The sequence below is a fragment of the Lathamus discolor genome, chromosome 4, assembly GCF_037157495.1.
Source record: "Lathamus discolor isolate bLatDis1 chromosome 4, bLatDis1.hap1, whole genome shotgun sequence".
NCBI classification, from domain to species: Eukaryota; Metazoa; Chordata; class Aves; order Psittaciformes; family Psittacidae; genus Lathamus; species Lathamus discolor.
In genome coordinates this window covers 5,918,971-5,941,891 of record NC_088887.1, presented here as the reverse complement: position 1 = coordinate 5,941,891, position 22,921 = coordinate 5,918,971, and the positions used below count along the sequence as shown (strand labels likewise).

The window sequence follows — 22,921 nt, the reverse complement described above, 5'->3', positions numbered from 1 at the left end:
AATTTTGGCTGCCATATAGCTCTAGAAGAGACCACAAGCAAGTGTCTGAGCTCTTGAGCAACTCCTGAACAAAGAATGGGCAGCCTCTGACCAAAATTCTCTCTGATCTTTCTCATGCAGCTCTTTCCACAGCAGTCTGATCCAAGATTCCACTGCAAGGTTATACAGACCTTGAAAAGGCAGACAAAGCCCACTGAGAAGTGAAAGAGTTTGTTGGTGTAGCAAAGACCTAACAGCTTGCACATCACTGAACTTGGGATTATGGATATACACCAGGTAGATGCCATCAGACAAAAAGAGTATGTGTCAGTGTCATAAAGAGGATTGTGTGTTTAGACTGGTGTGAATAGATAGTGCCCTGCAAACTTGTTCCACTTGCCAAGAATGAGTCAAGTAGCCACAGTGATTAACAGCAGCTTTTGCTTCCCTTAATTCACCGTTCTAGAGTGAATGGGAGAGTGGTAAGAACTACCAGCAATGGTCATACATAACCTGAAACAAAGAGAAGCCTAGTATAGGAAACAGGAGCTCCTGTAATTCACATCCTATGGAAGGTGGCCTTTCAAGATCTTCTGTCTGTTTGCAGGTTTTGACCGAATAAGGAAGCCTTGAGAAGTGCCTGCCTCATGAACTCAGCGAGTGTCATTTTCTACTCAGACAAGTACCGCAAATGATAAACACCACTTCTGTTGATCTTATAGTGATGTACAATTTCTCCCAAGCAGGTGATAGGGCTACACACATAGGGATTTTCTTTGCCTTTTTCTCTTCCAAAGTAATCGATAAAATGACCGACATTCTGTACTTTCACATTGCTTTGTCAAATGAGAAATAACCATTTTGTGGACTGCTCTGCCTGTACCACCAGTGTTGATGCTGTAGTAAATCATGACAATACCAATGATGGCTTCAGAAGCGCAATCATCCTTCATATAAGGTCACAGGCACTATTTTCAAATTTTATTGGAGGCTTTGGTTCTCTCAAGATTTGAGATTCATCTGTTGATAATGTCTAAAAAGGTGAACAATATTTCTATTGGTTCCTTCACGTAGTTCATGCTAGCATGTGAATCTATATATTTCCTCCTTTGTAGTCATTTGTGAGAGACACAGAAGCCCAAGCAGATTTCGGTCTAGGCAGTGCCTAACAAAGAGCGAAGTTTCATCCGTCTGCTATCAGGATGGCAACAAAAGGACATCTTTCTATGCCAGTGTTGTGGCTCGTCCTCTGCATTCAGGTCTCCCTGGGTAAGTACAGACTTTATTTTACATAAGGCAGTGAGATAGGAAAAGAATGTAAATTCAATATAAATAGGTTGTTGTTTCGTCAACCTGTAAGGCTAAGTGACAAGAAGGTGTTTAAATACATTTCTGTCTTTGATTCAAACTCCTTGGTGATTCTGAGAGAAAGAAGCTTAAGCCATTTGTAGCAGTTTTGTATTTTACTCAGACAACAGTAGCTGGCCATTCTCACAGGAATTTGAGTCCAAGTTTGGTAGTGGAAATCAGTGGGATATTCTTACTAGTGCCTTGCCTCCCCTCCTAAGGTCTTTGTGGACAGAATGAATAATTCCAGGTTTTTATTCAATGCCAGTTAAAATTATGCTGCTATGCTCTGTGTGTCCAGTGGAGTTTGGCTGGGGAACATACCATCCCCTCAGCTGTTCCTGTATATTGAAAGCTTATAGCTATTTGTCTAGCTCTTCTAGAGCTATGTGTACATGTTTGGAGCTCATACCCATATGATGAGAAAAAGACTTCATAGTTGATACTTCGATGTAGCATGCCCTAGTCTTAAAGGTTCTCACCAATTGTGTGGATGTAGTCACAATTCAAGCAGATGGCAAGAGCAGGCGCAGGCCATTCTCGGTGAAGGAGTGTGAAGAACAACATCAAACATTTGTATGTAGGCATCTTTGTAGCAATGTTTGAGTGTCATCTGAGCAGTAATGCGGAAATGAGAGAGTTTTCTTCCAACTTCTTTTTAATAACAGGGAATAGTAACAGAGTGACCAACTGGCAGATGCAAACGGCAATAGCTTTACCTTGACACTATGCTCAGCACTTAGCACCCATGCTTCTGCTCTGTGCTCGCACTCTCACGCTACCGCAGCCCTCTGCTGCTCCCCAGGGAGGGATGCATCAAGCCCTCCCATCTGCTGAAAACCTCCACTTAGGGTCTTGGTGAGGAATGCACGGCTCATTCTCATCCCTGCAGGGTGGATGGGATGAGTGAAACTAGGTCTTGACCTGGAGCAAGCTAAAAATCTGATGCCTTCTTACCCAAGCAGAACCTCACTCTGTGACTAGTACCACTGAACTGAGTTTCATGGTAAGACATGAGAGACAACATGTTGCAAGTACAAAGGGATTTTGTAGTTACTCACTATCTCAAATGACAGCAAGCAGTGTGATATGTAGAAACACTTCCCTCTTGAGGAAGAAAGAGAAGGTGATGCTTTTGATACCATACTGTTTTGAAAACCTTCCCGAAAACCCAAAGCTCTTAATGCAAATTAATTCTCTTTTGTGGCTTATCAAGTACCATCATTGACAGGAGATGGTCTCTGAGAAATGTCTTTCTGGGCTATTTGCAAACTGTACTGTTTTCTGTTTACATTACTGCCCAGTGCTGGGTCATAATGAGTACTGCAGGTTTATCTTGGTACCTGACCAGGTTCTGATACCTTTCTTGTGCAGTCTGTAGAGTTGGTATGAGGGTACAGAAAGGGTCAGCTGCTCCAGAGTCCAGTCAGGGTTCAGACCCCAAGAGAGGCAAGCAGGGCAGACCCAGGGGTGAGAGCTGAGCTCAACTCTAGCGGCCCACTTGCCTCAGATCATCAGGCAAGTTCATGGTGATCAGGCAAGACCAAGGTGAAGCTGAGAAATCAGTCTGTGCCCCGGAGTATAGGCCAACAGGGCCCATGACCAGGCATGGCTGTGCCTGAACTGAACACAGCGAACTCAGGTAGTGACAGCGCTAATTTGGGACCAAACTTACTAGGCTTCTTACATGTCTGCCCTGTAAACCTTCTCTAGCTACATGGTCAACCTGAATGACGCTCCAGGCCCCAAAAGAAGCTGCCAGTTCTCTTCAGGGGTTGACCTGCTCTGTTAGATGCTGAAATTCAAATCTGATCAAAGCGAAGACAAGTCTCAGATGTGGCCATCAACCACTTCCTGACTCTTGTGTGCACTTAGCTTGTAGTTTGTCCTTACACATGGAAATACCAAGATCCTGCACGCGGTTTTCCACCTTTTGATTTTCCACCCATTTTGTTGTGTCCTCTTTCATGCTTTAAACACCAGTGGCTTCCAATTCTCATGCTTCAGCAATGGCAACATGGCTTTTCTGTAAGTTTTTTCATTGAGAAGCACAAAGCTCATCTCCAACAACTTGCTTACAAGGCATGTATGAGCAACAGCAATGGGTAACAGATGAACACGGTCAGTGCAGAACTATTTAGTTGTTAAGGGGCAGACTTCAATCTCTAAAAAGTGCCCCAGGCTTCCTAACACCATCACAAAAGCTGCAGGGCTTCCTTTCCTCTGAAACATAAAATTCCTTTCAAATATTTCAATATTCTATGTGTAATTGGATTGAGCATTTATATCCAGCAAATAATTACATACCCATTTTCATTTCAGGTTGCCCTGTTTCCCAAGGTTTAAGACACATCTCTTTTTGCATTATCACTGCTTCAATGTCTGATTACTGCTCGATAAAACCCTTCTTAAAAACCTGTCTTGTGCAGGGGTCCCTGAAACTAGTAGCATGATAAGAGATAAGGCAGCTACAGCTCTGTTTCCTGAGGTCCAATTGGTAGTGAGGCTAACTTGTAGCCCCAATAGTCACGCACATACATAACACGCATATACTAATATACAGGTATGTGCACATACACACATACACATATATACATGGCTGGCCACACATATAGAAAGATGTAGCAGCGACACAAACACACATAGCACCAATTGCCTAATTATGAACAACTGATATAATCTATCTTAGCTTCTGTAAGGCCTTTTACATGCTCCCAACACAAATTCTTGTGATTAATTGAAGGTACATGGGTTTAATGGATGAGCTATTAAATGGATAAGGAATTGGCTGGATGGCTGCATCCAAAGAGTTGCAGTCAATGGCTCAATGTCAAAATGGAGATCGGTAACAAGTAGTGTCCCTCAGAGGTCCATGCTGGGACCAGTACTGTTCAATATCCTTCTTAATGGCATAGGTAGTGGTATTTAGTGGGATTGATTTCTCTGCTGAAAGAGCCGCAGAAAGGGTCAGGGTAGGGTCCTGACTGCATTACTGGGCTTCCCCCATCTATCATTGTTCCTCTGTTCGCCTTTGCACATGGAGACAAGCTTTGTATCACATAAACTAACAAACAGATGAATCCATATTGTTTAATTACAACAATGACTGGTTTTGATGAAATCTGGCAGATTTAGTTTGGGGTTTTTTTTTTTGACAGAAGGTTTTTTCTTTACATGTCATTACATCTTAGACTACGTGCTTCAGTTTTTCACCAATGTTTACTGTGTCTGTTTTCCAGTGTTTACTGTGTAAGACGCAAACTCAGCCTTGTTCTTCCCCCGTGTTTCTTGGGTCCTAGCAGGTCTCTGTGTAGCTTGGCTTCCTAAGAACTGCTTCTGTGTCCCACCATTATTCCTGCCTTTGAATGTGATGTGACAAAATTATCCCCATCTTTTCTAGCCTTTAAGTCTCTGTGCTAAGCTACCATATAATATTTAAAGCATCTACAGTAGCATTTCAACACTGTAAAGCCAAAAACCAATATGTGAATCTTCCTTTTTCTGTCAGGCTCTTTATTAAGTGTTCTGTGATGACTGTAATGTTATTTTGTGAGTCCACAGGTAAAAGGACTGGGAAATGTGTATCTGTATCAAAGGAAAGAGGCAGACTTGGGAGCAGAGGAGGAAAAGAGGGTTCTTTGGGCATGAGCCGCACCCCAAGAGATGGTGGGGCATGAGGAGTGACATGAATACCTGTATATCTGTCTCCTTCTTATCCTGCTGCACCTCCTGAGATAGCCTGCCACTCCTCAGGAGTGTCTCTTTTCTCTCATCAGATATCTCTGACGAGGGGACCCTGTGGTTAGGGCAAGAGAGAAGGGAAAGAATAAATAGTATTAGGATACTGAGTTGCAAGTAATAGTTTTTCTGAGGAGAAGAAGTTGAGGCAGACAAGGAAAATCGCTTCTTCATGCACTAAAGAACACAGGAATGAAGAAATTTCACATTACCCAGTGAACATTTTCAGCTGGATATCATCATGGCAGAACGACGAAGAAAGAAGCCTCTGTGAATCACACAGTAGGGACGTCACTCAGCATTTCCCAGCCCTGACAGGTCAGAAGAAGTGAAAGCTCACCCGTCATTAGAAATAACTCACACTTCAGCAGTGCAGTTAGCTCAAAATTGTAAATACAGACAACCCCCTGCAAGAAAAAAGAAAAATCACTTTAAATTAGACTATTTAGAAAAGTGAACCAAATAAGTCTGGTTTAAGAGTAATAACAACTTCATTAACTATCTGCAATAGGTAATTATGATTAGGCACTGTTCTTCCCATAACCTTGCTCTGTCTCTGTGTATGAAGGTGTTGATGAATTGAGGCTGACAAATGGAACTGGCCCCTGCTCTGGGAGAGTGGAGATAAAACATGAGGAGCGGTGGGGAACCGTGTGTGATGGTGACTGGACCATAAAAGATGCTGAGGTTGTTTGTAAGCAACTACAATGTGGATATGCTGTTCAGGCTCTTAATGAAGCTAGCTTCGGACAAGGATCTGGACCAACATGGTTGTATCGAGTTGTTTGCCGTGGGGACGAATCCACTCTCTGGAACTGCTCACATGCCGGCTGGGGTGTTTTTTCCTGCCCACATACCCTTGATACTGGAGTGATCTGCTCAGGTAAGAAGTCATCTAACCTTCCATAATATAAAAATGCTATGAGGTGAGATCAAACTTTGTCCTAGGTGGATAAAGCCATGTACTGCACAGAGGTAGCAGTTTCTCCATGGAATCCATTCAGGCAAAATAAGTTGCACCAGCATTAAGTCTTCTGCTGACTACAAGTGTATGTCTCCTTTTCCTGGGCACAGCACTGACACAGAATGGAAGAAGACATTGTAAATGACATATAACAGAAACACTAGTTCTACCACAGCTCACCCAGGCAACCAGAGAACAGTAGTAAACTTGTCTTTGCGAGGACTGGGGGCTAAAAAAGTGGGTGTAGATGGAGAAGCAAGAAAGTGCTGTGTTATGCCATACAACTGCCCTTCTTCAGATCTTCATGTAAGCTAAGATGGGACAGTCTGCAACGGCAAACGAGCCCAATGGCGGTTTGTATGCCTTCCTCTGCAAGAATGGTGAGGCTCTGGCACAGGCTGCCCGGTGAAGTTGTGAATGCTTCATCCCTGGTGGTGTTCCAGGCCACGTTGGACAAGACTTTGAATGACCTGGTCTAGTGTGAGGTGTCCCTGCTCATGGCAGGGGGGCTGGAACTAAATGATCTAAGGTCCTTTCCAACCCTAACTATTCTATGATTCTGTGTGTCTGGTTTTGCTCTTTGGCTAAAGAACCATTGCAAGAGTTTTTTCCTTCCCAGCTTCAGGACTCCACGTTTGTCCTTTTTGATTTTTATAAGGTTCCTGTCAGCCCGTTAATCCAGCCTGTCCAGTTCCCTCTGAACTGCAGCTCTGCCCTCAGGGTTATCTCCTCCCGCACCCCTCAAATTGATAAGAGTGCCCACCATGACCTCCTTCAGGTTGTTGAAAATGCTGCTAAACAGAACAGGCACCAGGAAAGACCCAACAAGTGATATTCCCTTCTTGCCAGCTGTCAGGTAGACTGAAACCCACTAATCACTAGTATTTGAGTTTGACCATCCAATTACCTTCTTTCCCGTGTAGCTGTCCACCCACGCAGACTGTAACATCCTGGTCTGAACACAAGAACATTATGCAAGACACTGTCAAAGGCCTTGCTAAATTTGAGGTAAATGACATGCTGGTTTCCCCTCATCCACAAATCCAGTCACTTTCATCAGAGGAAGTAAAAATATCACACAGGCATGCTTTAACCTTGGTAAATCCATGTTGACTCTTCCTATTCACCCTGTGCCCAGCATTGTGTTACAAGAGGACTCACTCCATGCTTTTCCCAGGCACCAAGGTGAGGCTGACCAGCCTTTAGATCTCCAGACTGTCTTTTTAGCCTTTCCTGAGGATGAATGCAACATTTCCTGTTTCTTCTTTCTGGGGCTTTCCAGCTCCCTATTCATTTCAGTAATGGAGTTTCAAGGACACACACTAGTAAATGACTTTTCATTTAGGGATTGCCCCTTCTCAAGTATTTGGCAAACAGTCAGAACTCCCCTCCTTCTGTAGCTTCCCAATGATAAAGCATTTTCAAATACTAAGAAATAAGCATTCCCATACATTTTCTCTCTTGTCAGCGGCATATAGGATTTGCCACAATGATTACTTCCACGTGTCAGTGGAAATCATCATTCTCGTGATGCTGCTGTTGTATGTTCAGGTGAGATTCTGGACTCATGGACAAAATTTACATGCGCCCTACATGCCTTCTTCCTGCCAACCCACAGTTCAGAGCCTTTGCATATTTCTGTGGTCCTCAGTGTTCTTAGGTACTTCAGCAGCATACAGGAATCGCCACAATGATTACTTCCACGTGTCAGTGGTCCTCAGAGAAGTGACATGTGTCTTGCTCATGAAGGCATGGGATTTATTAAACTAGGTCAGTACAAGCAGCTCTCGATGCTGGATTTCTTGGTTTGGTTTGGTTTGTGTTTTCTCCAGGTTTCACTGGGCTGCGTTTGACTGGAACGGACACTGCCTGCTCAGGACATCTGAAAGTAAAGCAAGAAACTTGGGTGACAGTCTGTTTTTCACACATCGATTTCAAAACTGCCTCTGTTATATGTAATGAGTTAGAGTGCGGAGAGGCTGTGGATATCTCGAGAGGAGCTCACTTTGGTGACAAACCTGAACTGATCTGGCAAGAAAAGTTTCACTGTCTAGGGAATGAGACTCACCTCGCACACTGTCCCAGAACGCTGCTCCACAGTAAGACATGTTCTCATGATGCCACTGTTGTATGTTCAGGTGAGATTCTGAACTTATGGACATAATTTACACGTGTCTTCTTCCTGTCAACCCACAGTTCGGAGCCTTTGCATAGTTCTGTCGTCCTCAGTGTTCTTAGGTACTTCTGCTACATCCTGAGCCATCCAAGGAAGGCCAGGAAGTAACAGAGCAGCCCCATGATCTCTTATTCATTCTACTGAGAGCCTGCTGTTCTAACCGCTTCATTTCTGCACCAGGGATTCAAATCTCAAGAGGGCTGTGTTTTCCTTCATGATACTAGAGGCATGCACTCATTAGTGCTCAGAATTCCTTCTGTGTCTTTGTTACGTACATTACAGGAGAGGTGGCCAGAGCAGACACACAGGGACATTTTCCCTGCTGCCAGTGTGTATGTTAATCATGTACTTCAGTTAAGGATAAAACCGGGAGAGCTGCCATGCCTCCTAAAGCTCAAAGGAGGCATAAGTTACAAATTTACGGTGCTTTAAAGAATTGTCAGGGGTCTGGATGACTTTATTTGTGACTCCTCAGCTTCGGCTGGGGAGCGGTGGCAGCTAAATGGACTAGTTGAGGTATCAGTAACCAACCATCTTGTCACATTGGAGCAGAAATCCAGCTCTCATTAGGGGAGTACAATACAAGAACCAGGCAAGGGTAAGAAGTAACAATGTGAGGCAATAGACAGACTGCATGGGGCTGGCACAGGACACCACAGTCCTACCTGTGGCACACTTAAATTACTGTGACTATGCTGACGGGCATGAACTGTTGTGTTCAGAGCCTTATGCTGCAGCATAGACAAAAGCTGCAAACTGAGCACTGCAGTTGCTGCTTACTGGGATGACCAACTACTGGGAGAGGGAGTGCTACCGGTAGCTGCTACTTAGCGTTTCTCACATGCTCCAAACGCAAGGCAATGCTGGATCTGCCTCTGCAAGAAAAGGTGTTGCAGGGTAGCAACGTTACTGTTGTAGGAGGAGAGAGCAGAGCAGAGGAGGAGAGACTGAACTCAAAGTCAAAAACCTTGTAGTCATGTAATGCAGGCTACAACACGGACAATAAGGGTTCGGGGTTATTTTTCAGAGCTGTCTTAGGAGCATTCTGGTCTAACATTGTTCCCAGTAACTGGAGGCATAGTGAGTGCGCGTTCCTTGTAGCTAGTTCCTTGCAGCTAGATGTCTCTTACAGTTTTCAATGCAAAAGCACAAACCCCCACCAAACCCAGAATTCCAACCCTGCTGAGTTCCTTTTTTCTTCCTGCAGGCTATGGCGGGTACAGGTTGGCAAATGGCAGCACCACATGTTCAGGGAGAGTAGAGCTTCTTCATGGCGGCACGTGGGGAACTCTGTGCGACTTCCTGTGGGATTTACCAGCTGCCAATGACCTCTGCCAGCAGCTGGACTGTGGGGTTGCCCTACAGATACCAGACGGACAGTCCTTTGGGAAAGGAAATGGATCTGTCTGGAACGGGACATTCAGCTGCAAGAACAATGGCTCACATCTGAGAGACTGTTCTGTGAGTGTGCTAGGTCGTGATGAATGCCCTGCTGGGAAGGACGCTCGTGTAGTGTGTTCAGGTGAGCAGTGGAAAAGTCTAAGAGCAGAGCAGAACTCCTTTTTTTGAGGAAAAATACGGACCCAAACTCCAGAGGGTCTACGTGGAGCCAAGCTATGGTGTCTGGTCTCTCGACAGTCCCAGAAAAGGCAAAGTAAACTATCAGATGTAGGGTCCAACTGGAAAGAACAGACAGGAGTAGCAGGAGACAAGACTGGAGAAGTTACACCAGTCACATAGCTGAGCCGAGGACTGAAGACCTGGTCCACGTTTGGGTGAGGCTGGTCAGAATAACTAAGGTCTATTGGTTCACCCAGAGCCCTGAAACCTAGTGCCCCACGTTTAAAAACTGCAAAGGGGAACAGCTCCTGGTTTCTAGTCATCCTTCTCCATAAAATAGGGTTGATTGGAGTCTAGTTATGAGTATGGGAGTTCCAGCGGCCCGGTGGAGTATTTTACTACTGAATACTAAGGAAAAGTCATTCCCATGTCCCAGTCACTTTCAGGTCATGACCATGAGCACATACAAACATGACATCTCGGTACTCACTTCTTATATTCAGGGTGCCCAGGGAGCAGGTTGGTGAATGGCACCACCTGCTCTGGCAGAGTGGAGATCCGCCATGGAGGCACATGGGGAAGTCTATGCCGATCCCACTGGAGTTTGAAAGCTGCCAACGTTCTCTGTCATCAGCTGAGCTGTGGCTATGCAAAGTCAATCCAGACAGGAGATGATTTTGTGGACGGGGATGGGCCTGTATGGAGAGATGCTTTTCACTGTGATGGGACAGAGTCCTGCCTGTGGGACTGTGCTCAAGTGACTCTGGGAAATCCAAGCTGTTCAGCCAGAGAAGCAGCCACTGTTATTTGCTCAGGTAAGACAGGAGTGGGCTTTTAGGGGTAGTGCAGCTTCAGACCAAAGCAGCATTTGTGATGTTACTCTGCCAAGCAAGTCTGGTATGTCCCTTTCCCTATCTTATCCCTTTTCTTCTCCTCTCCTCAAGTTCCCTCCCTTTTCCCTTCTCTTCCTTCCCCCCACGTTCCATCCCTTTGCCCTTCCCAATCCTATTTGCCCCACCCCTCCAGTCTTCATTTCAGCATAGAAACTTCATTTAGTAGAAGGACTCAGCTGTGCCTGACTTTTCATGGGATTTAGTCTTTAAGCTGGGGAAGACTTTCCCACTTCCCATTGCAGACACTTAAGTGCATGAAAGCAAACAAAGCCTTAACAGTCTGTCTCCTTTAAACAGTACTGAGAATTATTGTTTTACTAACATAGAAATATGTATTCTATCTCTGTCTCGCATGTTATTTCTACTGCAATCAGAGCAGTAGATGTTATTCAACACATTTTCCAACTCTCTTGAGTCCAGGTCTTGCTGAATCACTCAGACTCTCAGGTGGTGAGAGCCGCTGTGATGGGCGAGTTGAAATCTTACTCCATGGCATATGGAGCAGGGTCCTGGATGATGACTGGGATGTTAAGGACGCCCATGTGGTATGCAGACAACTAGAGTGTGGAATTGCCAAGAAAGCCTATTACCTTCCAAGGTCTAAGCGAGGCACTGGTGTTGTTGGCTTAAGAAGTGTCCAGTGTGCTGGAAATGAGACTCAGCTGATGCTCTGTAAGACTTCCCATTCTCACACAGTGCCATCGGGAGTTGCTGAAGATGTCGGTGTGGTTTGCTCAGGTGAGTTACTGTGCAAAAGGTGCAGAATGCTTCCCAGGGTTAAATCTAGCCCACCTTGTGCTGTGGTCTCACCAAATATTAAACAGGCATGGGTCTGAGCTTGTAATACCTACCTGCTTGTATACCCTAAGGGACAAATGATAGTCAAGGAAGCAAGTGTAACTGATTCAATGCTTTCTTCGTCTGAATTTCTTATAGAATTTATCTCACAAAATCAAAAGAGAAATAACGGAATATAGGAGCCATAGCGATACTGATTTGGCCAATATTGCCACACATTCTGACTGTCACTTAGGAATTAAATAGGTTTTCCTTTGTGACATTTCCATATTTATAGTTACCTGCGGCCTTTGTAAAGTAAATTAGAACTCTTTCTACTCTTATTTTGTAACCCATCTGTAACAGCAATTGTTTCTGTCTAAGTGAGTTTAGGTAGAAAACAGCTTCTCCAGCTTTCTAAGATAAGTTGATCTCTGAATATACGTAGTATGACCAAACACTCCTTGTTTGCGGTTTTTCACAGTAATTATTCAAATATTTACCTGATTCAGGAGTAGGCCTTTCCCTTTATGTGGTTTTAGCTCCTCAGGAGTTCTGTCCAAGAAGCCGCAACAGAAGAGCTGGAATATAACAAGAACATGATGCCTTAAAAGTGCCTTAAACATACAGCCATAACACGCACCTGTGTATTATTGTTCTATTTCAGGTTGACAGATGGGTTTTCTTCCTGCAGGTAGCAGACAGATCAGGCTGGTGAATGCAACAAAGCGTTGTGCTGGGAGAGTAGAGCTTTATCATGATGGCATCTGGGGCACCATCTGTGATGATAACTGGGACCTATTGGATGCTACTGTTGTTTGCAAGCAGCTGGGATGTGGACATGCCATCAAGGCATTTGACTCTGCTCATTATGGGGAAGGCTCAGGACAGATCTGGCTGGATGATGTAAACTGCACTGGGGCTGAATCTGATCTCTGGGCATGTCCTGCTAGGGCATTGGGCCATCACAACTGCCAACACAAAGAGGATGCTGGAGTCCTATGCTCAGGTGTGTTCAGAAAATCCTTTTCTGAGCCTGTGGGTTGAAAGGGGAGGGTTGCATAAAAGGGAAGAAGAGATTACCAGAGACTTCCTTGGACAGCCTCGTGCTTTCTTGACTACAAGCACAGCTGGTCAGCATATCCCCTTGGTCCCATCAAAATGGCTAAGCATGATGTGGGGGGTTGAGGACAGAGAAGGATGCTTATTTTTGTCTTGGGAAGACATAATGCAAGCAATTAGATAGTGTGATGTCTGTGGAATAATACAACGTACAGTGTGGATGATGAAACAGTATGCACAGTGAGAGAAATGAAAGTTTGGAGATGACTGGCAAGTGGATTATATAGACCAACCCTTTCCTCCCCAGCAGCATCATCAGATGCTATGTTCTCATAGTGGTAGAGCATCACAAGGGTGGCTAGAAGCTTTGCCCACTCAGATAGCAAACACAGGTAGCACCCTAGAAAGATTAAACAGACACTATCTGTTGGCACCATGAAATGGTGCTTAGGCAGGAATCATACAACCTAAGTAATTATCATACAGGCTGGGGAATGAAGGGATTGAGAGTTCCCCTGAGGAGAAGGCCTGGGGGTACTGGTGGGTGAGAGACTGGACATGAGAGGGCAATGTGCACCTGCAGCCTAGAGGCCAATCATATCCTGGGCTTCAGCCAGAGGAGTGTGACCAGCAGGTCAAGGGAGGTGATCCTGCCCCTCTGCTCTGCTCTGATGACAACCCACCTGGAGTACTGCATCCAGCTCTGGAGCCCCCAGTACAGGAAAGACAGGGACCTGTGGAGAGGGTCCAGAGAAGGGCCACAAAAATTATCAAAGCAATTGAACACCTCTCCTATGAGGAAAGGCTGCAGAAGAGAAGACCATGGGGAGACCTTATTGCTGCCTTTCAGTGCTTAAAAGGGACCTATGAGAAAGATGGGGAGGAACATTTTAGCAGGGCCTCTTATCCTGATGATAGGACTAGGGGTGATGGTTTTAAACTAAAAGAGGGGAGATTCAGGCTGGATGTGAGGAAAGAATTCTTCACAACGACAGTGATGAAACACTGGCATAGGCTGCGCAGAGAGGTGGTGGATGCATCATCCCTGGGCACATTCAAGGCCAGGCTGGATGTAGTTCTGGGAAACCTGCTCTGGTTAAGGATGTCCCTGCTCATTGCAAGGGGGCTGGACTAGAGGAGCTTTGAAGGTCCCTTCCAACCCAAACTATTCTATGATTCTCCAATTACAGTCATACAATAATGAGCAGAGTGGGTACATGGCCAGGCAGCTGGAAAAGTAGAGCTGTGCAATGGTTTACTCATGCAGCCCAAAAGAAAACCTGAGCTCATTTAAGTGATAAAGTACTGGACAGCCCTTCCCCTGGATTTGGAAGCATGCAGCCACTGAAATCCCTCAGAAAATAAGTCTCTACCATTTGAAGAGCAGGGTTTACTTACCAATTGGCCTTTGGACCAATGAAATATGTGCCTTTACATAAAATAAGTAGAAGATAGTAATCGTACTTTACCTCATATACTACCTTCTTGTTTATGTGTTTTGCAGGGACAAGGTCTGAATCTAGTAATAAATAGATGCTGAGACTGGTATGATGTTAACTCCTATAATGTGGTTCCCAGAATGAGAGGCATAGTTTTAGTGACTACATGTGCCCGTTGTTACAATGTCAATACCTATTATCTGGAACTAATGGTAGATCTTATAATGTATGTATTTTGTGATTACGATGATGGTAAAGTAGAGTTTATAGTGGATGCGTATTCAAATACTTCTTAAATAGGTGCTTCACAGACGTGAGTGGTGAAATACATCGGCTACAAGTGGCAGGGTTTCGGTCACTGGAGGCTGCAGGGCTGCCCTGTGCTTGTGCAGGGGAGCCATTCCAGCTGGCTCTGAAAACACTGTAAACCAGTCATTGCACACCAAAACTTCAACAAATCTGAGCAGAAAATAAGAGAATCATAGAATACCAGGCTGAAAGGACCTCAAGGACCATCTGGTCCAGTGCTTCTAGGCAAAGCATGACCTAGTCTAGATGTCCCAGCACGCTGTCCAGCCAAACCTTAAAAGTGCCCAGTGTTGGGGAATCCACTCCTCCCCTGGGGAGATGATTCCAATGGCTGATGGTTCTCATTGTGAAAAATTTTCCTCTTGTGTCCAGTCAGAACGTCCCCAGGAGCGACTTGCGCCTATTACCTCTCATCTTTTCCATGCGACTCCTTGGCACCTATGCTTCAACATACCGAAGAAATATGCCTGTAACTGAGGGGGTAACCATCACCGTTGTTTGTTGATGTACAAACTGATGAATGCTGCCCAACCATAGAGGGCTGCTGTACAACTTTTGGGTTTAAGTGTCTGTCACTTTTAGAGTGGTCTCCTCTGGCACTTTCTCGTTCAGAATGATGAACAGGATTGTTTGCAGATTCTGGGTTTCAGCCATCACAGCCAAGTTCCTAGCAGAATCAGGCCCCTGTAATTCAATTTTTATGTCTTAACTTCCAGAGTTCCTGGCTCTGAGGCTGGCGAATGGCGATGACTGTACTGGGAGGCTAGAAGTTTTCTACAATGGGACATGGGGGAGCATTTGTTCCAATCGGATGTCTCAACTCACTGCCGTAACTGTGTGCAAACACCTGAACTGTGGAGACGGTGGGGAAATCGCAAGAGACTTCGAATACGGCAGAGGTTCTGGGCCCACATGGCTGGACCACATTGAGTGCACTGAGCGACAAAGCTCTCTCTGGCAATGTCAGTCAGACCCCTGGAATGCTCAGTCATGTGATAATCGAGCAGAAGAGACCCATATTTCTTGCACTGGTAATTAGAAATGCATCTGTACAGGACTGTCTAGATAGATACATAAACCTATGCATGCATTTATAGACATTGCAGTAAATACATCATGTTCATTTGTTATCTTGTATGTATTATTTCTAGTCTCAAGCAAATGGCATGAGAAAATGTTTTTTCTTCTTCTATACCCTTGACATAAATTAGTGTATTAAAATTATATGAGTGTCATTGAGTGCAGTTACCCAGGAGAAATCCCAAGGAAGTCCCTCATAGGATGGTTCCATTACATATTTTTAAGGCAAAAATCTATGATAGACAATCAGTCTGTGAGATCTGAGTTAGGATCAGACTTCTCAAGAAGTCTAGAGCCATGTATGTATTTCTACATGTAAGGAGGCGTATCAGTGCATATGTACATGTACTCATATGCATGCACGTAGCCATGATCAAATGTATGTATTAGCTCAGTTCTAAAGGTCCATTTCTAATGCCTGCTTTTATGACAGTATGTCATACCTGTGGGTTCCCACTATAATATAAATGAATCCTAGATGACATTCAGATCTCCTCAAAGGGATTGCAGCTGCCTCACACAAGAAGGGACAAAGCAGAGTCTCCAGGAAGGTTATCTTATTCACAGCATTAGCCAAAGAGCGATCCACCAAGTACTAGATAGGCCGTGTATCTATTATAGGAAAAAAACCCCACCTTTATGATTAATTTTCAGGCATTTTATACTCCCTCTCTCTTTTCAGAGAATAATCTATTTACTTCAGTATTTAAATTCTGCAGGAAGAAAAGAGGCAACATCTCCAGCCACATTTGCTGAGTGCCCAAACTCTACAAGCTGTTCAGGTACATTACCTCTTCATTTCTCCTTATCGGTCCCTCCGGACCTTCCTGCTGTTTCAGTAACACAGAAGGTTTCTGTGTTTTCCAGACAGGGAGAAGTTACGACTCATAGGAGGAGAGTACGGATGTTCAGGCAGAGTGGAGATTTGGCAGCAAGGTTCTTGGGGAACAGTCTGTGATGATTCCTGGGATTTGGCAGATGCTAACGTTGTGTGCAGGCAGCTGGGCTGTGGATCTGCTCTGTCTGCTCTGGGCGAAGCTGCCTTTGGGGAAGGAACTGGTCCCATCTGGTTGGAGAAGGTGCACTGCAAAGGAACAGAACTATCTCTTTGGGACTGTCCTGCCAAACCTTTGTTTGGCAAAAACTGTGATCATAAGGAAGATGCTGCTGTGGAGTGCTCCGGTTAGTGACTGGGCCTTTGGTTCATTACACAGATCTGTGAAGGAGGGAGAGCTTTATGTCAGCTGTACATTCCAGTGACTAGCTCCTTCATAATTTGACTGCAGAAACCTCACAAATGATGGGTTCTCCCTGTTTTTCACACTTGCCTCTTTCTTATCTGCACTTCCCTTCTTTTTGCAGGTGTAACAGAAACAACAGCATCACCCACTAGAGCAGGTAAAAACATTCTTCCTTCCCCCTTTTTTCTCGCATCAAATAGGATTTAATGTCCCTGATACTGCATAGCAGGTACATCAGCAGTATATTCCAGCTCATCAGAAAGCATCTCCAGCAGCCTTTTGTAAAGGAGAGCTAAGTGGCACTATCCCCAGCTGCTGAATTCTAGCTGCTTGAGCAGGACCCACAACTGGGCAGCAGGTGACCTGCCAGCGTGGCCACAGCAGGAGGCTACAGAGGAGCAGCCCTTTTGATCAGCTAATTCTCTACCTGTTGCTTCTTCATTTCCATTCAGATCCTCCCCGCCGCCCTGCAACAGGCAGCACAAGACTTTCAACACCTATCATCCTCTGCATCGTCCTGGGGGCCCTTCTCTGCCTGGTCCTTGCCATTCTTGCTGGGCAGATCCAACGTGCCAGGGCACAGGAGAAAGGTGGGTCCCTCAGGACTTGTATGAAATGCCTCCTTGACATGGCTGGTGGGTGTTTAATTGGCTGGGGATGGGTGAGTGAGACGAATGGCATCTGCTGCCACACTGAGAGTTTCACTTACCATCTGGCAGTGCTCATCCTCAGTCAGCATCTCTCAGTGACTTTCTGGGTACCAACCAGGCCATGTTAGACCCCTTTAGGTCACTTGTCCTTTTCATTACCCCAGCCTGAGTATGAGCAGAAACTGTGTAAGTGATCATTGCCTTTTAATTTCAGGCTCCAGATTACCCTATGACCCCTTCTCTGAAGCTGTCTATGAAGAGATCGACTATAACATGACGAAGGAAAAGCAGGGCATAACCGGCCTCTCAGGTCTGTATATCTTGCTCTTGTCAAGGGAAAATTCCTCCTGGTGGCCCAGATCCCGGTGTAGTACTTTGCAGCTCCCAAATCTACTGGGAAACTGAAAATTCCTATATCTGAGGAGAGGTGTTTCCTCCCCACTGGACTAAGCCAATTCTTCTCCTAGGAACAATTCATTTTGCGCTGTCCTTGCCACAGCCCTAAAGCACAGATCAGTATCGGTCAACCAACCAACCAAACCACAAACAACTCTTGCTGCAACTATTTAAAGCAGGAACATGTAAAGGAATAATTTTTATCCCCCATCCCAGCAATTCTGTGTCCCTGTAAGCTTCCTCCTCTTGATCGCTTTTCTCCCTTCATGGCTTACCTCCTCCATAAGACACAGAGGTGTTATGGGGCCCTTGAAGGATACTTGCCTATTCCTCTGTAAACCCTTTACTTTGTAGGAATAGTACTGACTTGTACTTGTACAAGAACCTGTTGGACTTGGATAGTACATACATGAGATCTCTTTCTCTCATGAAGTCTTAGCAGTTAAGGAGAGTTTAATCTGATATCACATTCTTTCTCATTTGCCTAGGTACTTATTCAGAGAGTTCAAAAACAAAGGCGCAATTTTATAGCGGGGACAGTGATGAAGAAAATGGTCCTGGAGCAACCCAAGGTAATGGATAATGGGGACCTACAAAAGAAGAGACCCAAACTCAGAGTAGCTTTTAATTCCCAACGCATTATTGGTGATTGTTAGTTTTTGCTGCACTTCATATCTACTAATGATGCTTTGATGTGAACCAAAAGTTTCTGATTAACTCTTATGGTGGAAGAATGTCGTACACCCTCGCACCCAAGTGCTGATGCTCTCTTTTATATACGAAATTGAAAAGAAATGTTTGCTGGTAGTATTGCAGCCTTCACAGGGCCCAGTCACATGAACCCAACAATTGGACAACTGCAACTGCAGCAGCTTCTCTTCTGAAATAAACGGGGAGAATTAAGACAGTAAAAAAGCATGCTCCAAATGAGAATATTGACATACGATTGGAATTGATTTAGGGATTTTAATCCAAGCGATCTGAAGAAAAGGCAGTTTACCAAACATGAGGGGTTTGTGGGCTTTTTTTCATTTGGAAAAGCTGAGGGAAAACAAGTGTTTGGAGAAGAATTGTGTTTTCCTAGAGCTGATCAAAAAGCTCTCTTAGCTGTTGCCTGGTCTCTGAGAGATCAGCTGCCATATGCACAAGCAGTTTTGGACCTCATCTGCCCATATCTCGGACTCTCTGTGCTACCAAGTCTTTAATTTTACTTTTTATTGCTTTTCTTATATTACGGGGTTTTTATTACTTAAAATTAAACCAAAATAATTCCTTACTTGCTTTGAAATGCTTATCAGTAAGATAATTATGCCAAATAAGATCTTTTTCTTATTCGGATTGAATATTGAGTATAAGGTAAAAGTGAAATAGGAATGCTTTGTCTGACTTTCAATTTTATATACGCATTATTTGTATGTCCATGTTTGTACGTATATATGATAAAACAGTGAAACAAGGGATGGATTGCAGTTAAGTACAGATCACAGAGATAGCTGCCCCTGAGGAATCAGGCAGCTGGCTTCTCACAGAACCGAGGTCGATGGAGGGACTATTCAATGAAAAAGGATTTAGCTGGATGGCTGCATCCATAGTGTTGCTGTCAATGGCTCAATGTCCAAATGGAGATCACCAAGTGGCGTCCCTCAGGGGTCCATAGTGGGACTGGTACTGTTCAATACCCTTCTTAATGATATAGGTAGTGGTATTGAGTGCACCCTCAGCAACTATTGGAGCTGATGACAATGTCAGTATTACAGGCCACTATGGCTGGATCATCAGCTACTGCTTTCTCTAGAGGAAGATCTCTCCTTGTTATAGTTAATACCTCTACTCTTCCAGAGGTCTCTCCACTGCCTGAAAATGCCCTGGAAGATAGTTATGACGATGCGACAGAAGCTCCTGGACCTAAAGATGCTCCTTTTTCGGAGCAAAATGATCAGGAAATCATTGGGATCCCTGAAGAAAGTAACAGAAACAAGGATTCACGGACAGGTGAGGAAGAGCAGGCTGTTGGTTTTCATAATCTATAGTTACTGTACTGAACTCGGGGCAAATCAAGGTGGAGGGTATCTCAAGGTATCACCCAGGTTTTACCTAACCACTGTCAGGAAGGAACACTACCTACCTACACAAGGAGAGTAGGTTAGATGCTTATTATTCTGTTCTTACAGCCATTCAATAGCAGTGTTTCCACAACCTCTGAAGGTAATCTATGCTGTGTTTTATACCTTACAGCTATAAAATTATTGCCTGTGGACTAACCCAAGTCTTGACTGCTGCGAATTAGAATTGTTACTTCTTAGTACAATGACCATGCGTATGTGTAGCAGGAGGCAGAATCAAACATTTATCATAGCCATGCATATGTAAGGTTCTGATTTCTGGTGGAGACAGCTGATAGCCCATGCTGACAGCTGCAGAGCCACATAATATGTTCAGGATGTGCATTTATCTCAGTGTTCTTCCCTTCCCGTTTTCAGGCTGGAGTCCTACTGTGTCAGGAAACAGGACCTCTGCAGCGGACAGACTTTCATCCCCTGCTCTTGAAGATGCAGGTTACGATGACATTGCGGAGCTGTGACACTGATAGAGACAGCTGAGTTGTACCAACCACCTCTGTTAATACACCTCTGTTAATAGAATGCTAATCGGGTACCAGTAGAACCAGAACAACTTGCATTTAGGATTAGTTTACCTAAGTTTGGTTTATTTCCAGAGAAGTGATTGCATATTTAGAAGATACACAAGCATGACTGTTAAGAAAATCTCTCTGATTTCCCCTATAACTTCCTGTTGTCAAGACTACCTGGACAGTTTTTGCTTTTTATTTTACAATATTTTTCACTGCAATTTTTTTCTTCCGAATTTGCCTTTCAACTTTGGATATTTTATCAGAAATTGTGTAAAGATGTCTTCTCAAATTTATGCTTCTCCTCCCAGATCCACGAGACAGCTTGTTGGAGTTTATTAGGAGCAGAAACTGAGCTGTAAGAAAATCATCAAAGTTCCAGCTCACCTTTTGGATACTCTTGCTTGTCACACAGAATGTGAGGACTAGAACTGATTTTTGAGACAGTGCTTTGAGAGATGAGAAACTCAACAGGAGGTTAATTCTCATCCTCACTTAAGATGTAGGTCTGTCATCTGAGCTATGTACAAGTGAATCACACATTTGATTTGAAGGAAAAGCTTCTCTTTTCTCTCTCTATACCATGACTTATTTCCTCCCAAACCCATACCAATTATACAGCGAGTTCAATTTCTTTCCACAAATGGCAAGTGGTGGTCATACCTACAGGTGTCTGTCATGTCATTTCTTCTAGTCATATGAAAGCAGATTGAAAAAGACAACATTTTGATGGACTAGAAGGTGAGGTATTGCTGTCTTGGCTCCTAATGAAGTTTCTTTCAGGTCGTGAATGTGAAAGAATGTTTTAATGAACCTTATTCAAATCAACTAAGTATCGTAGAAGTAATACCTGTAACAGTCACCATAATCTAGATGAGACTCTCATTTGCACATGAAAACAACACTGGTTCTAGCCATCATGGCACATAAAGAAACGTGAGTTTGTCCCAAACAGCTGAGAAGACACATAGACAAGGAAATCCTTTCCCAAATAACCTCACTAACCTCATTAGCTCAGCATTAGGACACCTTACAACCCTGTGCCAAGGACTGTGGCAGAAGAGACTGGACTGAGATGAACTGAATACCTCATTGTATTCAGTGAGTATCCTGGCAAATCTACACTTCCCTGTCTCCTTCTTTTTAGCACCGAGTGGAGCTTCCTGGGGAATATTGTGGGAGCACCGGAGTGCTCTGTACTGCTATGATTTTGTGATGCATAGGATGTTTCTATCTGTGTAACTTTCTCCTTTCCAAGCTGGCCTGGAAGTAGTGAGAAGGAAATTCAAAAGGACAGACAAGTCTGGCAAAGATAAGGCACTTCATTCAAAGAGATCCTAAGGGAATGCAACCACCTTGACATCTAAATCCAGGCAAGAACCAGCACCCTCATACTGCTCCTGCTCCACCTGATCTGAACAAAGATCCATTAGGTACAACGTGGATTCACCCCACAGCTGGGCTAGCACACTCCGGCTACATAGCAGCTAGCTACTGGGTCCCAGTCTCTTCAGTTGCTGGCACTTGGTCACAGAAGCCCCTGAGGCCACAGCCTAACTCCGGGTGCTGTTACAGACCTCCAGGCACTGACACACACATACATACACTCGTAATTACCCAGCAGTTGGCTGGGACTCCCCCGGTCCCCTCTGGTAGCCAAGTCCTTCTGTGGGCTTGCCCTTTGAGACAGATACACAGAGCTTACTCGGACACCCCTGGTCCCTGTGGCAGCCAAGTCATGTTTACATAGGACCAACCCTTTTTATCCCCTTATACCTCTAATTTCACACAGTTATTCCTCCCAAAACCACCCGGATTCACTCCTTTCCCTGTCTTTGTTTCCTCCCAGAAACACCCCTACTGTAAAACCAACATGACCTTCCCCTGGAACTCAGACCCTTTTGCAGTATCCCTACCCTCCAACAGTCCTGTTCCTGCTCACCTCATGAGTGCCTAGACCATGGGGCTGATGTCTGTCCCGGGACAGCCCTTGGTAGGGCAGGACAGTGTGTTCCACCTCCAGAGAGACCCGGTTTGGGTTCTCACGTGCCATTGAGGTGCCCTGAGCACCTCTGTACTTGCAGAGATGTACCTGTGGCATGCTCCCGGGATAGGCTTGGAAGTAAGCAGGGCAGGGGACTTCCCCCAGCCCCCATTGTCTTTCTGTGCTCCTCTGTGGATGCGCAGAGTATTGTTTTTACCTGATGATAACCTACAATTTCAAGCTGTGTTACCTGGTTCATAGAACTAAAACCTGGAAAGACTCATGTCTGAGTGGGAGGTTGCTAAGGGAGCTTAGAGCACAGCCCATAGGCCAAGCCTCTGTGGGTAATCGAGGGACCCATGCGTGTAACAATGATTGTGGGAGAAGCGTGTAAGTGCGCACCTCTGCCAGTGAGTATTGATCCAGGCCAGCTGGCAAGCAAAAGACCCATATAGTGGGTAAGACGGCTCAGGATCGGGGCATGAACATGAGAGGGGCTAGGGGGCCGTGCCCGTTCAAGGGGTCTGTAAATGTTCACGTGCTCGTGAATCAATAGGGCGAAGGGTATGTTTTCACTAGTGAACTTAACCCCAATCAGCTATAGGGCACCAGGACGGGACTACGCATCTGTATGTACTTTTAGTTCTGGTATGTTGTATGTGAATGCTGTTACAGTCAGCACTCTGCCTGTTTCAGT

At 44.7% G+C, this 22,921-nt stretch overlaps 1 protein-coding gene across 1 annotated transcript; it reads left to right on the top strand.

Moving 5' to 3' along the window:
* The first annotated feature begins 1,147 nt into the window (after nt 1-1,147).
* On the top strand, nt 1,148-20,969 carry LOC136012538 (antigen WC1.1-like). The gene is made up of 16 exons (XM_065675633.1): nt 1,148-1,248; nt 5,633-5,947; nt 7,861-8,166; nt 9,412-9,726; nt 10,268-10,579; nt 11,078-11,395; nt 12,129-12,443; nt 14,961-15,275; nt 16,044-16,106; nt 16,192-16,506; nt 16,687-16,722; nt 17,018-17,155; nt 17,430-17,525; nt 18,100-18,183; nt 19,451-19,603; nt 20,092-20,969. Exons 1-16 carry the CDS (start codon nt 1,182-1,184, stop codon nt 20,190-20,192), a joined length of 3,249 nt encoding a protein of 1,082 aa, XP_065531705.1. The 5' UTR covers nt 1,148-1,181; the 3' UTR covers nt 20,193-20,969.
* The last annotated feature ends 1,952 nt before the right edge of the window (nt 20,970-22,921 follow it).

Coding starts and splice junctions, on each gene's coding strand:
- LOC136012538 (XM_065675633.1), top strand. CDS start 1,182: ATGGCAACAAAAGGACATCTTTCTATGCCAGTGTTGTGGCTCGTCCTC. Junction 8,167..9,411: donor TGCCACTGTTGTATGTTCAG/GTGAGATTCTGA, acceptor TTCTTCCTGCAG/GCTATGGCGGGTACAGGTTG. Junction 12,444..14,960: donor TGCTGGAGTCCTATGCTCAG/GTGTGTTCAGAA, acceptor CTTAACTTCCAG/AGTTCCTGGCTCTGAGGCTG.